General features: G+C 42.8%; 1 protein-coding gene across 1 annotated transcript; it reads left to right on the top strand.

Annotated features, from left to right (window-relative positions):
• The first annotated feature begins 1,684 nt into the window (after positions 1 to 1,684).
• Positions 1,685 to 14,409, top strand: LOC116838752 (transaldolase). The gene is made up of 8 exons (XM_032804193.2): positions 1,685 to 1,911; positions 9,085 to 9,208; positions 10,101 to 10,208; positions 11,008 to 11,139; positions 11,502 to 11,677; positions 11,849 to 12,046; positions 13,284 to 13,429; positions 14,186 to 14,409. The coding sequence occupies exons 1-8, from the start codon at positions 1,815 to 1,817 to the stop codon at positions 14,216 to 14,218; spliced, it is 1,014 nt and encodes a 337-aa protein (XP_032660084.1). The 5' UTR covers positions 1,685 to 1,814; the 3' UTR covers positions 14,219 to 14,409.
• Positions 14,410 to 15,265: the final 856 nt, after the last annotated feature.

Here is a 15,265-nt window from a genome sequence, read left to right on the forward strand (position 1 = left end):
GCAGTACAAGCACTGCCTTTCATGCATCCCTCTTGCTGTACAAGTAGCAATAAGTACACCCCAGCCTCATGTCCTTGGAGCATTCCTGGCAGTGTCCAGCCCCTTATCCACTCAACACTCACACAATTGCCAGGCCTGCTATTCCCAAACGAACAGCAGTGCACACCAGTTTGTAAGATTCAACTCAGGAGCATCACTTTGGTTAACACCACAGCAGGAGCGTAGTTGGCGGGGGGAGCAGGGCAGCAGCCACTCCCGCATCAAGCACAAGTGGCCCCTTTTTAATTTTACTCACCCGGGAGCAAAAAAAAACAACAAGACACCACCCACTTTTACTGACAGGGCGGTGCTCCAGGTCTTCAGTGGTACTTCACCAGCAGGCTCTTCGCTAGCTCTGCATGTCTTCAGAGCCATTGAAGCTTCATCACTGAAATGCTGCTGAAGACCCGCGGAGCGAGTGAAGGTCCCACCGCTGAGATGCCACTGAAGACCCAGAGAACTGCCCCGTCACTAAAAGCACCGCAGTGAGGAGGGACCTTTTTTTTTTTTTCCGCTCCCGCTGTTCCCTCCACCTGGCTACGCCACTGCACAGAGATATATTTACAATGAAAACAAGAATAAGTTTATTGTCAAAGAACAGAGATCCAAGTGATTGTAGGAATATTGGAAACAAATGGTTACCTATAAAACAAAACCATAACACACTTTCTAGAGACTAACCTTGACTAACAAGCTAGCCTCCTGTCTAAAGGATCTGATTTCACACAGAGTTCTTTCCAAAATTTTCCGCCAACACTGGTTGACACCCCCTTTCACGAAGTAAACATACTGTTCAGTTCTTAGGTCTGTGGGTTTCAACCTTTTTTCATTTGCAGACCCCCTAAAAAATTTCTAATGGAGGCGCAGAACCCTTTGGAAATCTTAGGCATAGACTGCGGGGTCCACAGGTTGAAAACCACCGCTGTAGGTGAAGCATTCCAGGGTGTCTTCTTTGTCCCCTAACTACATGAAAAGCTGATGTGTATCTCAAGCTAGGGTTCCCTCCACCCCACTGGTTAGTTCTTCCCCTTACTGTTTCCTCAACCCTTCCTGAGCAACCAGTTCAGGCTGGTGAGCTGAGCCCCGTTGTGAAACACACAACCACGTCACCAGCCAACCCCGTGAACCTTCCTGGTCTGGGGAAAACAGGTTTTCTGTCTGTTCCTGCGGACCAGGGCTTAGCCACAGCTCTTAACAGGTAACTTCCAGGGCAGCTACGAAACTGCTCACGCACCAGCCCCAGCCCCAGCCCCAGCAGACAGTGTCACACCCGTCACTCACGGGAGGACCCACGTGACACCCTCGGGCACAGGCCAGACCCTGCACAGCCCTGCACGCCCTTATGACCCGCTGCCTCCTCTCCTGGGGCAGGGGTAGCTCTCCTCTCGCCCCGCCCCCACAGTTCCCCCTCCCCCGTCCGATAAGGTGAACGGTCACCATCTAATGCTCAGCAACCTCCAGGGTGTATTAACTCTCACACGCTACCTACTCACCCAATCCAGATGCCTTCTTCCCTCCCCCTTCCTGATTGGCTGGTTCCCTCTCGCTTCGCTGTTGATTGGCTATTACCTCCTCCCCCCCCCGGGTGGTGAATGGCTGTCAGGGCGGGGGCGCGCGCGTCGCCGCAGGAGTCGCCTTCCGCGCCGGTCTCGCGCTTCGTGGGCGCCGTCTCCTCCCACTGGCGCTACTGTTGGACGTCGGCTGCGGCAAGCGCGCGCTGGGTGGCCTTTCGGCGGGTATATAAAGGGTCTCTGGGCCGGTGCCCCTAACGGATTATGTCAGTGTCTCCCGTGAAGCGGCCGAAGATGGAGTCCGCACTGGAACAGCTTAAGCAGCACACCACGGTGGTGGCGGACACCGGCGACTTCCATGGTGAGCTCACACCCCTCCACCCGCCCCCGCGAGGCATGAGGGGCCCGTTACCCCCATTAGGGCGGGGGTTGGTCCCAGTGCCCCATGATTGATTCCTTCTCCCCCACCTACAGGGACAGTGGGCGAGCCCGCCCCTTCCTCCACACTCCCACGGGAGGGGAGCCCGGAGTTCTGGCGGGCTCGGCTCTGGCGAGGGGGGAGGCATGACGGGAAGGCGGCTGCTCCAGGGGTCTGATAGCTGGGCAGGACGTGCGTGCTCCCCGGCTCGCTAGAACCACTGGGTGCCGCCGCCCCTCCTGAGGCAGGCGGTTGAGGGCCCAGTCCTTCCTCCGCGGCCGCGGGAGCGTGCGCGGCCGCTCTGTGGGGGCCAGACCCTCCGGCTCATTCCCTCCCAGGGGGGTGGGGCTGCCTCTGCCTCTCACCTGACTCAGATCGTGGGGTCTCAGTATGAAGTGGGGGTGAGGGGTTGGGAGCGCAGCAGCAGGGCAGGGGATACCTCATGGAGGGGCGCGGTCTGGCAGGCAGGTGGAGGCCTTGCTTTGCTTTAACTCGTGCTGCCTGTAAGGGGAAGCAAGGTCCTGGTCACTTGCTACTAATAGCCCCTTCCTCGGATTGACTCCCTGTTTGGCAAAGTGTAACCATCCTATTGAGTTTTGGGGTCTTGGTGAGTGGAATCAGCGTTTCCCATATTCACTAACAGCCTCACGTGTTCAGTGTTCCATTTATGTTTTGCTCATTTAACTTTCACCATGGGAGATGGCATGTAGTGAGAATAAAATATTGAGTGGGAATTAATCATTCCCTGATGGAAGGGAAGACTTAGGATAGGCTATGTCTACACTACCACTTATGTCAGCAAATATCCCACCTGCCTGAGTGACATAAATTACACCTGCATAAGTGGTAGAGTGCACAGTGCTATGTCAGTGAGAACTTCTACCCTGGCATAGCTACTACTATTCTTTGAGGATGACTTAATTATGTCACTGGGAGCAGCTACACAAGAGACCTTACAGTATAGGTACAGCAGTGCTACTGGCAGCTCTCGAGTAGATATAATCTAAGTATTTTAGTCTAAATTGTAATCTACTTGGAGAACATAACCTTGTAATAAAAAAACCCTTTGTTAAACTTGGCTAAGAGTTCTTTGCCTAAAGCTGTTTTGTTACTTGTGTGGTGTTATGAAAGACTGAAATGTCCCAGTTGCTTAATGTGTGATGGGTGGTGAGTTTGCAGATTGAGAGGATAAGAGCCTTCTGCAAATTGTGGTCAGTCTTGCAGGACACAGTGGGATCCTATGGTTATATGGCAGTGCAATTTGCTAGTACAGAGAAGAGTTGGACTCAACACAAGAACACTGAACAAAACTATATACATACATCAGGAATTGAAGAATTCACAACAGGAGAAGGGCCTTCACCACAATACCAGCCCAGTAGCAGAAATCACACATGCTTAATACCATCTTTTCTACCCACTTCCTTTGACTCACTTGGGAAGTCAGCCTTCCTATGATTCACATGTAAAATGAGGGTAATATCTGCCTCATGCTGATAATTAGCTTTGTAAAATAATTCTGGCTCTGTGGATGGAAGTGACTGTAAAAATCCAAAGTACTAATATGAAATGGTTAGCAGTGCATGTGTGGGTACAGGTGTGTTACTGGAAATGTGGCCTCACTGCAATAACCTGTGTACTGCTCCTATAAACAAATGTCATAAGTATGACCTCCTAGCACTGACCTTTGAACTAGGATCTTAAAAAGTTGTTTGCATTATTAAAATGCAAAAACATGGTTGTTTCAAGGTGTATTAAATGATTTTAGCTCTACTCTTCTAGTTACTGTTATCACCAGAACTCCTGAGTGCAGCTATCTTTAAATTGATGATGGAAACAAGTGAAGGGCTCTGAGCTAGCATTTATTACCATCAACAAGTAGTTAATTTTTATATGTACCATAAATCTTGTTTAAATTATCCATTTGGGAAACTAATGGTCCTTGGTACTTTTAACACCCTGATTCTGATTCAAATATTTCATTCCTGATCAAATCAGGGTTTGGTAAATTAATTGGAAATATTTCTAATTTTTTATAATTTTTATAAACAAGGCTTATTTTAACAAGACTGGCTGTCTTCATTTCTCTTCAGAAAGCCGTTACATTTTATTTATTTGGCTGGTTTTGATTTTTTTTAATGGCTTCCTGTATACTTTTCTCATGGTGAAACAAAACAGTGGAGAGGCAGAGAGGAGTTAATGTAAGAGGAATTTTGTTTCATTTAGCATGAAAATGAGTAAACACTCATGTTGCTTAATTTAAAAAGGGTGGGGCTAGATTTTTTTCTGTACAAGAGATCTTAAACACAAATGATTTTGCTACAGGATTTAAAGAGTACGGTATAATATAGTGTACTCAGTACACTTAAAATTGAGGATTTGCTTCACCAACTTCAATGAAATACAGATGTTCTGCCAAGATCGGACTTATGCACATTTGCACTTATGGAAAAAGTTCCATAAGTCAGAAATAGGATTTTCAAGTTGCGGAAATTTTTATGTAATGTACAGGTATGTGTTTCCAGCTATGCAAAATTTGAGTTATGCAATTGTTCCATTCCAGAAAGCCTTGCATAAGTTGGGGGTTATCTGTATATGCAGGCTTAGTTAACTTGGTCTTGAATCATGTTTTAGCTTTGTGTCCAAAGGCCTTTAGTAATGGGAGTCTCATTTAGTGACTTATATTAAGACCAAGAGTATAGTACAGTAGTTTTGGTACAGTACTTGGGTTTCATCTAAGATTCAGAAAAAAGTAGGGGAACAAGTAATTGGTGGGGTTCAGTATTGGTGACCCAAAGACAAAGTAAAAATACACTTTAAATGAATATTTTGAAGGCATTAGAGTAGGTTATACAAACCTGGTAACTCCTGATATGGGGCGCTGGCTTCTGAGCATCTTAATTGACCCCAGGAGTAGGCCTTGTGTGGTAGAGGACCATAGGGCAAAAGAATATAGGAAGAGCAGCCACAGCAAGGTTCCTGCAGCATGAACTCAGTAGTGCTGAAGGTAGCTGAGAGAGCAGACTTTGCTGATGGGAATGGTTGCTAAAAGTCAATAAATACAAGCAGTGAACAGTGGGTACAAATAGCAGCAGGGAGCAGTAGAGGTTTAAGTGAAACAAGCTCATAACAATTTTCAGGGGAAGGCAACTATGTGGAAACCACAAGGATTTTAAGGAAGAATTTCTCAGGCTCTCATTTGGCCAGGACACAAGTCCACTCTGATCCCTGGGCAGAGGTGATCAAGAACCACATGAGATCTTTAACTCCCCTGATATCTTGGTTTTGTCTAATTGGACAAAACTTTAATGCATGTAAAATTTTGAACCAACTTGTTTTTATACAAGCCACAGTCCTCACAGGAGATGTCTAGGTGCTATGGAGACAAGGGATTAACTCTCCTGAGCCTTGAAAGTCCCAAGGAGGTAGCCAAGTCAGTCTCATAACTTTTGTACAAAGAAAAATTAGTTCTTACAATGATGCTGTGTTCTGAATCCAGATGTAACCCATATATTTTACATTAATACATGAATTCATGAATTAACTTGAATATCTGCTGATTTCTGAATCTTCAGCACTATCAAGTATGGCTAGTGGTGGCCATTAACAGAACTTCTAGGATCTAATGTCTGAGGGTATGGGAATTTAAAACTTTGACTCTGTAGCCTTGTCAACAGATAATACATATTTCATACTGTAGTCAGCAACAGGTGCTGAGCACAGTCTAGCTGCAAGTTTTAACCATGCACTTTAAAACCATTCTGTAGTTTGTCCTTGGCTACATTTGCAGTTAGTGCTTGGTACCGGTTCAGCTGCAGCTGTTGACACCAGTCACCAGCAGTGTGTATTTTTTTCCAAGTGTTGATAAATATTTATTGCACTCTATAATAGGGAAAATTTCTGGTCTAAGGAGCAAAGGACCATTCTAGTCCTGACCACCTGTGTGCTTCCACTGAAACATTGGGCCAGGTGCCTCTTGTCTCCATCTGCAGAAAAGCAGTGTTCCCAGCAAAAGCCAAGAACACCTGATAAATTATGAAACTTAGGCCTTGGCTACACTGATGCTTTACAGCGCTACAACTGTCTCGCTCGGGGTGTGAAAAAAATACCCCCCTGAGCGCTGCAAGATACAGCGCTGTAAAGCACCAGTGTAAACAGTGCTGGGAGCACAGCTCCCAGCGCTGCAAGCTAATCCCCATGAAGAGGTGGAGTACATGCAGCGCTGGGAGAGCTCTCTCCCAGCGCTGGCACTGCAACCACACTCACACTTCAAAGCGCTGTCACAGCAGCGCTTTGAAGTTTCGAGTGTAGCCATATCCCTAGTTTGTCTTCTGCTCTTGTTGGTGTGGCAGTATGGGCCAGAACAGCATGTACTTATTCTTCTGCACAATTCTCCAGCCAGTCAACATTAAACAGATTTTGTAGCAGTGAGCAGGATTCAGATCTGCATTTAAACCTTTGCTGAAAACTTGTTCTGGAAGGCTGAAATGTAGCCCCTTATTATAGGGAGCGAACTTTTGAACTCTACCTTCAATTGTGTTGACATCCTAATTAGTGACTGGAAAGTGCCGAATGACACTGCTTTTATAGGTAGGATATACTGGAAAAGTCAGTCCTTATCATATATCCAGATGACATGTCAGAAGTGTCATATGTTTGCTTGTAATCTTTGGCATAACTGAGTTGTACAGACTTCAGTAACACATGACAAGCAGTATATATGTTGCTAGAGTCCTGTAAGATACTTTACCCAGAAGTGTATTGCAAATGCATAGGATGCTGAAAAGGATAAATGAGCTTTATCAGTGCTTACCCATCTTGGAGTTGCATTGTGTTGTCAGATAAAACATGGATGATGAACAAAAAACTGGAAAAACGTTATCTGAAGGACCTGTGTGTAAGATGAACATGGAACAGAAACCAAGATCACTTACTTAAAGCAACTGAAGGAAGCTAGCTTTCTGTACGATGTTTCTGAGGGCATATACTGTAAAATTAAAGTAGATTCTAAAATGAAAATTTTCCTCTTGGAATGCAAAAGTGTTCAGCAAAAAACAAATTGGGTAAATTTTTTCGTAATTTGACATTTAAGCTTTTTCAGATACCTTATGTCTCTATAGTGACCTCTCTTATAAGGCATTTGAGTCAAACACTGATGCCCAGAAACTGTTTCAGCTAACCAGGCATGTTGGAACAGACGTGTACAGTAAAAACCACGTGGTAACAAGTCATCGGAACAGGGGTTTCTCAAACCTTTTACTTGTGAGGGGGGGCCCCCAAGCATGCTATAAACTCCAGGCCCACCTGTAGTGTCATAACTGGTTTCTGCATGTAAAACCTAGGGACCGAGCATTAGAAGGGGAGCCAGCAGGCCCAGTTGCCTGGGGTTGATCAAGCTATCATTTCTCAGGCCTATCAGCTTCAGCCGCGGAGTGGTGGGCTGCAGGCCCAGGTTTCAACCGACAGGCTTAATGGCTTCTGCCCTGGGCCCAGTGAGATCTAATGCTTGCTCCTGCTGGGCGCCACTGAACCTAGATAAAGATTCATAGACTAAGATTGGAAGGGACCTTGAGAGGTTTGAGTCTAGTTCCTGCCCTCCATAGGCAAGTGACCAAATACTGTCTAGACCATCCCTGATAGACATTTAATCTAACCGTACTCTTGAATTCTCTCAGAGATGGGAGATTCCACACCTCCTAGGTGTGTTTCAATTTCCAAGTAGTTTAACTACCGCTGACAGAGGGACTGTTTTCCTAATGTCAACCTAAGAGTCCTCCCTTGCTGGCAGTTAAGGCCCTTGCTTCTTGTTCTATATAGAGGCTAAAGGTGAACAAGTTGTTCTCCCTCCTCCTGATGACACCCTTAGATACCTGAAACTGTGCTATCAGTGTCCCTCTCAAGTCTCTCTCTTTCCCAAACTAAATAAACCTCATTCCTTCAGGCCTTCTCATAGCTCATTTCTCAGACCTACTAATCATTCTGTTGCTCTTCTTTCTGGACACTCTCCAGTTTCCTCCACATTCTTTCTTGAATATGCAGTGGCCTCAGAAACTGGACCCACAATAACAGCAGTTGAGGCCTAACCGAAGCGTAGAGTAGAGCAAGAAGAATGACTCTCTGTGTCTAGTTCTAAGCACACCGTTTAATGCACCCAAATCAAGTTGCTTTTGCGAACATATCACACTGACTCATATTAGCTTGTGGTCTGCTATGACTCTCAGATCTTTCTGCCATACCCTTCCTAGACAGCTCTTCCATTCGTATGTCTGAAACGATGTCCTTCCTAAGGGAGGACTTTGCATTTGTTTCTATTGAACTTCATCTGGTTTACCTCAGACTATTTTCCAATTTGTCCAGATCATTTGACCCTGTTCCTCAAAAGCAGTTGCATCCCTCCCAGTCTGGTATGGTCCACAAACTTAATAAGTGTACTTTCTATGCCAACATCTAAGTTGTTGAGTGAAGATATGAACAGAGGGCCAGCCCAAAACAGACCCTTGGGCGGAACCCCACTTGTTATACCTTTCCAGCAGGATTGGGAGCCATTAATAACCACTCTGAGTACGGTTATCGAGCCAGTTATGCACCCACCTTATAGTAGCCTCATCTAAATTGTATTTGCCTAGTTTATCAATAATATCATGCGAGACTGTATCAAATGCCTTACTAAAGTCTAGGTATACCACATCCACCGCTTCTCCCTTATCCACAAGATAGATGAGTAACTTCTACAGTGTCTTGACCAATGGTTTGTTACTCTTTGGAAACAGTAGAGCTTAAGTACTAAATAAACCTTGCTTGATCTTTTCACTATAGCTTTCAGTCATCGCTTTGTACAGTAGTTCTCAAACTTTTTTGTATTGGTGACCCTTTTCACACAGCAAGCCTCTGAGTGTGACCCTCTGAGTTTGAGACCCTCTGGTATAGACTCCTTTTGGCACCATTCCCAAGACTTGCAGGAAGCCTCTAAACTGCACCATTCCTGCCTCAAGAAAACACTTAACTCTGATACAGATTTTATTGCTTAAGAGGCATGTTAACTGATCCTACAGTAGTAGGATCATACTTGGTCGGGCTGGGTAACCTGTTTTAAACTAGCAATCTTTATTTTTGTAGCAATTGATCAGTACAAGCCTCTGGATGCTACTACAAACCCATCCTTGATACTAGCTGCGGCTCAAATGCCAGCTTACCAGGAATTAGTAGAGGATGCTATTGAGTATGGAAAAAAACTTGGTGGGTAAGTAAGACTACTAATTTAATTAGGCTTACAGTTATGACAGCTGATGCCTTATGTAACTATTTGCAGTAGCAGCCATAGTGTTTGGCATTTTCATAACCTAAGCAAACACATGAGTTTTGCTCCTTAGAAGTTAGTCTAGAAGACTAGGTAACAAAGTGTAGGTAAAGGGATGCAACATACACATCAGCAAAGATGGTGACAGGCTACATGTGATAAGTGTATAATCCAGTGTGAGGTTTTGTTCTCAGCACTGTAAAGACTACCCCAATGAGTAGTTTCTGGTAAACATTATGGGTATATCTACCTAGCAAAGAAAAATCCATGGCTTGCCTGTGCCAGCTGACTCTGTCTCATGGGGCTCTGGTTATGAAGTTGTTTCATTGCTGTGTAGACTTCTAGGCTCAGGCTGGAGCCCAGGAGCTCCAGGAACCTGAAAGGTGAGGGGGACTCGCAGGGTCCTGAAGGCCAGGCTCCAGCCTGAGCCCAGAAGCCCACAGAACAGTGAAACAGCCCTGTAGTGTGAGCTTGTTGGCTGGCACAGACCAGTCGTGGGTGTCTAGATGCTGTGTAGACATACCCTGTGAAGCGAAGTGAGTCTTCATTCTAATTTAGATCCCTTTTGAAGTAGCTTTGTGGGCTTGCTCCGGGAAAGCATTCCATGAATACGTAACATCATGAAAGAAAGCACAGATGTTTGTGAGAGAAACAAATGGCATATGGACACTGGTAGTATTGGTGAAGCATAGCTGGGACAAAAGACCAGAGTAGATAAATAATGAATGGGAGAATTACTCTGATTTAAAGGCTTGAACTGTATGTGGAGGGAGACAGACTTAGGATACTAGCTGCAGTCTCTCTCATTTCACTAATTACATTTTCATTCTCTCAGGTCAGAAGACGAACAGGTCCAAAATGCAAGTGACAAACTTTTTGTGTTGTTTGGGGCAGAAATACTGAAGAGGATACCAGGTCGTGTGTCCACAGAAGTAGATGCAAGGTTTGGCTTTTCTGAACCAGAGCAAGATTTGTAGGCATCTTGTAACCAGAGTGTTCCTAATCAGCTCATCTTGTAACAGTGAAATGTTCAGAGTTTAGATTGCTACCTTTTCTGTTTAATTGAACTGTGAAGTCACAATTTGTCTGTCTAGGTTTTTATTGCATGCTAGACAAAACTAAGTATGAAATGGGGTTAATCTTCAAGGCAGTTGTAAATAGGGTTCACCTTCGGAATAGTTAAGGCACAGATCACATTCTCTACCAACCATTCTTGGACAAAAATTCAGGCATCTGATTTAAACATAAGAGTTGAGTTACGTTTTTCGTTTCTTTGCCCTTCTCCCACCAAAACTTACAAAATGGTACACTATGGCTTTTGTTTTTAACGTGCACATGGGGTAAGGCCTGTTAACTTCCATGATTCTCTTCTACCTTTTCAGCATCTAAATTCTTAATGAAAATTAAAGCAATAGCTTTTTTTAATTTTCCCTGAGACACCTCTTTGGTTTTGTTGAGCTTTGGGCCCACTTAATCCTCAAGAATGTTTTAGAATTTGGGTCACTTTAACTACAGCCCCAAATAGAAAAGCTATTTATTGGGAGTTAAATTTTAATCCAGGAGGCAGGATAGTTTTTTCTGGTTATTATGGCTAAATTAGAGACTCTGATAGCCACTGTTACTCCATATGAGAGCATGCATCATCTACTATTATCTGTTGGTGGAAGCTAGAAAAAGATGGATCTGGGATATAGACACAAGACGACAAATGTTTAACTTGGATCAATGTCTTTGTTTCAAAGGTTGTCCTTTGATAAGGAAGGAATGATTAAGAGAGCTAAGCGCCTCATTGACCTTTATAAGGAAGCAGGAATTGGTAAAGATCGCATTCTCATAAAACTGTCATCAACGTGGGAGGGGATTCAGGCAGGCAAGTAAGTGTCTGTAGCTGGCATTTATTTTTAATTTATATAATGCTTCTAATGGCCGGTCATGAAAATTTTAAAAAATCCTATCACTGTGTTGGCTGTTTTGAGAACCATGCACCAGTAAATTCAGTTAGTGGGGTTAAATCTAACATGAGCAAGACTTTTTTTTTTTTTATTCATGGGACAAATGCTCATTTTGGTGCTAGATCATTGCTTTTGAGCTCAGTAACATGTTATAGTTCAGTAATTAACTAGTGATTTAACTTTATGAAGTTATTAAACTAATTATTTGATTGTAGATAGAATGGAGTCTGTCCCCTGTCGTTCCCCCCCCGCCCCCCAGTCAAAGATGACTTTTTTTTTGGCAGGGTTCTGGAAGAGGAGTATGGGATCCATTGCAACATGACTTTACTCTTCTCCTTTGCTCAGGCAGTGGCCTGTGCTGAAGCTGGAGTCACCCTAATTTCCCCCTTTGTAGGGCGTATCCTGGATTGGCATGTTGCAAACACAGACAAGAAGACTTTTGAGCCCTCAGAAGACCCAGGTAAGCTTGTCTCTGAATGTAATTGGGGAAAATTCACTACAAGTTACTTTTTAAATCTTCTCTTATGAATGCTCCTCTAGAAAATACAGTATTGGGTACTAAAACTTCTCTAATTTAAGAATCTTTGCATTTTAAAACTTGTCTTGAAAATCACCAGTGTTTTCTTCATAGGGGTGAAGAGTGTCACTAAAATCTATAATTACTACAAAAAGTTTGGCTACAAAACTATTGTGATGGGTGCTTCATTCCGAAACACTGGGGAGATTAAAGCACTGACAGGCTGTGACTATCTTACCATTTCACCTAAGCTTCTGGGAGAGCTCAGTAAAGAGAACACCAAGCTAACTCCCACACTCAGTGCTAAAGATGGTAAGTTTTTCTTTCCTTGTATAATACAGACTTGTTCCATAATCCCGAGACTCCTCTTTACTACTGAACATAGCTGATATATGGAAGAAGCCAGCTTTGGTAAGTGGTAGTACATAACTTCAGCTTAAACTTAATGCTTCTTGCCTCTATCCAAACACTTTTTTAAAGGGGTAAGACTTGGCTCATCTACAGTAACAGCCATGGTGGTCATGAAGACAGTACAAGGCAATCAGCAGTCCTTGTGGCACTGCTGTTGAGGGAATCAAGGCTTTTCCACACCATTTATATTCAGTTTACTTAATATCTTGGGTCCTTTCGCATGCATTAGCCAGTAACTACCCCAGATTCAAGTCAAGATGTCTGATTCAGTTTAAACAGTGATACTTTTATAAAATCAAAAAAAAATTGGTGGGCTGGGAGGGAGAAACCACCTCTAATTTGTATCCTGGGACTCGAAGCATTTTGTAAAATCCTTCGAGCAAGAAACTTAGTTTAACACTAATTCTGCAAGAATGGAATTCATCTGAAGGACTTCAAGTAAGGTTAGAAGAGATCATACACCTATACAACAGTCAACATTTGAAACCCAGAGTCTTTAAAAACCAATCTCTCTTGAAATGGTACTAAAGTGTTGCAACTTATTTGGTTTAGCAATGTTTTGCTGTGGTGGCTCTTGCATGTAGTCCTGGTAGCTGTACCACTCATTTTTCCTTCCTCTTAGCTTTATAAACAAATAGTAAATTACAAAATTCAGACTGGGAATTGTGCACAGCTGCAATCATGAGCTCTATTAAAGGCTCTAAGCAGTGGGCAGGCTTGTTATCAATTGAGCTTTTTGTTAGGCATCTGCTGAATAATTGGAACCGTTTGCTTGAGTCCTTTCTCTTGTCCAGTGTCTTGTGTAACATTTTTGTACTGTGGGCTGAAAGTTTAGTGTCATTAGGAGCCAGATACAAACATGAGAAACATGAATGCCCTAGCCTAAATTTTAGACTAGCAGGATAACTTCCCTTAAGATAAGAGTTCAGAATCAACAATATCTGATTTACTCCCCAAAATGTCTCCCTGACAACCTTGTCAGCAGTGTGCATTGGGGTGGGGGAGCGGATTTCAAACTTCAGCTAATGGGGGATTACATCAGGAAGTTTAAGGAACATTTATTTTTGGATAGCAATCTTGTATTTGAATGAAGGATTTTGCCTTTTTTGAGATTGTTACGACTCCCTTTTTTGTATAGCTCAGACATCTAACCTTGAGAAGATTCACATGGATGAGAAGACATTCCGCTGGGAACATAAAGAAGACCAAATGGCTGTGGAGAAATTATCAGATGGGATCAGGAAATTTGCTGCTGATGCAATTAAATTGGAGAGAATGTTGAAGGTAATTCAACAATTTATATGCCCCTTTTCCAGACCTTTCAGAATGACACCAGCTGACCCACAAGTGAAGTGTGGTGCTGTCTTTATTCTTAAAACAGTGTTCATTGTATACAAATTGTGATAAGTATTAAGTCACCATTCCTATGTGCAAAGATGATTTGCTGCCTAGATAGCATATGAAACTCATACATTGGAATGAGAATACCCAGTATATGTAACTGTCTTGTTATACCTCCTGTGAGCACTAATGCAAGATGTAAACAAACATTTTCCCCCCATGCATCCTGTAAATCATAAGTGTTTTACTGCCAAAATTACACCTAATCACTATGGAAGTACTGCATTTTAGTGTGCCTCAGACACCAATACTGATATAGAATTAGTGATTTGAGGCAGAAACTTAATTTTCAGATTGTCAGAAATTTCTGACAGCCATACAAACTCCTCAGAATGTCACCTGCTGACTCATCTAGCCATAGTGCAGTCTAAATACTGCTGGGCACTTGGGATAACATTCATATTTAAGGTCCAGTTTTATAGTCTTAACTATTTTAAAATACCAATTGAAATAATTAGGTGAATTTAATAGCATCTTGACTGTACTAAATCTGCATGTATATTCATAGCAGTTGTAGACACTGCTAATGTTGACTGCATAATTACTATTGTACTGGCTTAGTCTAGTGTCAAAGCACTACAATTTCCAGACTTATCTAGGACTATTGGAAATTAACTGAAGATTATTCTTTTTTCCTAGGAACGAATGTTCAGTACTAAAAATGGAAAGTAGAGAAACCAAAATTCCTGCTGTATTGTGGAGACTGAGTGGAATTATTAAAAATGGATATACAAATATCTATATGTAAAGTCTTATGCTGTGTATGGAGAATTTTCTGTATTCCATGCTTTTATCAATTTGCAAAGGGACGACTTTCAATATGTAGCAATTTTGGCAATGTATTAAAATACTTTATGTAATGAGTTTCACTATTGTGCACTTATTTAGATCACTTTCACTAGAATTCTGAAAAAGTAGCTAACAATTTTTAAACCCTTAAATGTACCTCCCAGATGATCCTAGGGACATTAAGTATTTTATCCTTGAGGTACTTACTGTGAATTTGAAGGCTGTGTATATGTGAGTGCCTTTCCAGTACAATAACTAATCAAACTTACTGCCCCAGGCTAGGAAGATCTATTAAGTTTTAAAGATCAAACACATACTCAATAGATTTTCAGTAAGATCATGAATTGTTTTTGTATCATTCTGGAAGTGGGGTGAAGTCACTTGTAGCTGGGTTTCCTGAATCCCAGACCAGCAGCCTGTCCAAATACCTCTTATTGTAAGTGGACTTAAAGAAACAAACCAAGAGATGTACTCTTAGAACATGTGGCTGTGAAAGTAAGCATGGAATAGCAGCTTCAGAATTATGTAGAAGCTGAGCCTCTAGGTTTTCCTCACTTCTTCCACTGAAAATGAGTTACACTCCACTACTGATCTAAAAGCACTCAGAAGCATAAGGTAACAGTTCTGAGGTGCTACCCCATTCTATAGCTGAATAGGGTTAAGACTTGCTCAGACCTAAATGAATTAGCAGTAGAGCTAGGTATAGAAGCAGTAAGAGCAAGTATTTTATTCCTTGGGGGTATTTTGAGACTGCCAGTTTTCCATTGCACTGTGTGCATGCCCTAGCTCTAGCAAACATTTATTTGAGGCAGCCTGTGCAGTTGTTTGGGCCCTGTATTATACAGGGCCAGGACATCTGCACTCCTATGGTGATATCTCAGACCTTTCCCCACTTGCTGTTAAGAAATCTTACATAGTAAGTCAGTAAAG

Source organism: Chelonoidis abingdonii, chromosome 4 (assembly GCF_003597395.2).
Source record: "Chelonoidis abingdonii isolate Lonesome George chromosome 4, CheloAbing_2.0, whole genome shotgun sequence".
In the NCBI taxonomy this organism is placed as follows: Eukaryota; Metazoa; Chordata; order Testudines; family Testudinidae; genus Chelonoidis; species Chelonoidis abingdonii.

Coding starts and splice junctions, on each gene's coding strand:
- LOC116838752 (XM_032804193.2), top strand. CDS start 1,815: ATGTCAGTGTCTCCCGTGAAGCGGCCGAAGATGGAGTCCGCACTGGAA. Junction 12,047..13,283: donor CACACTCAGTGCTAAAGATG/GTAAGTTTTTCT, acceptor TTTTTTGTATAG/CTCAGACATCTAACCTTGAG. Junction 13,430..14,185: donor AATTGGAGAGAATGTTGAAG/GTAATTCAACAA, acceptor CTTTTTTCCTAG/GAACGAATGTTCAGTACTAA.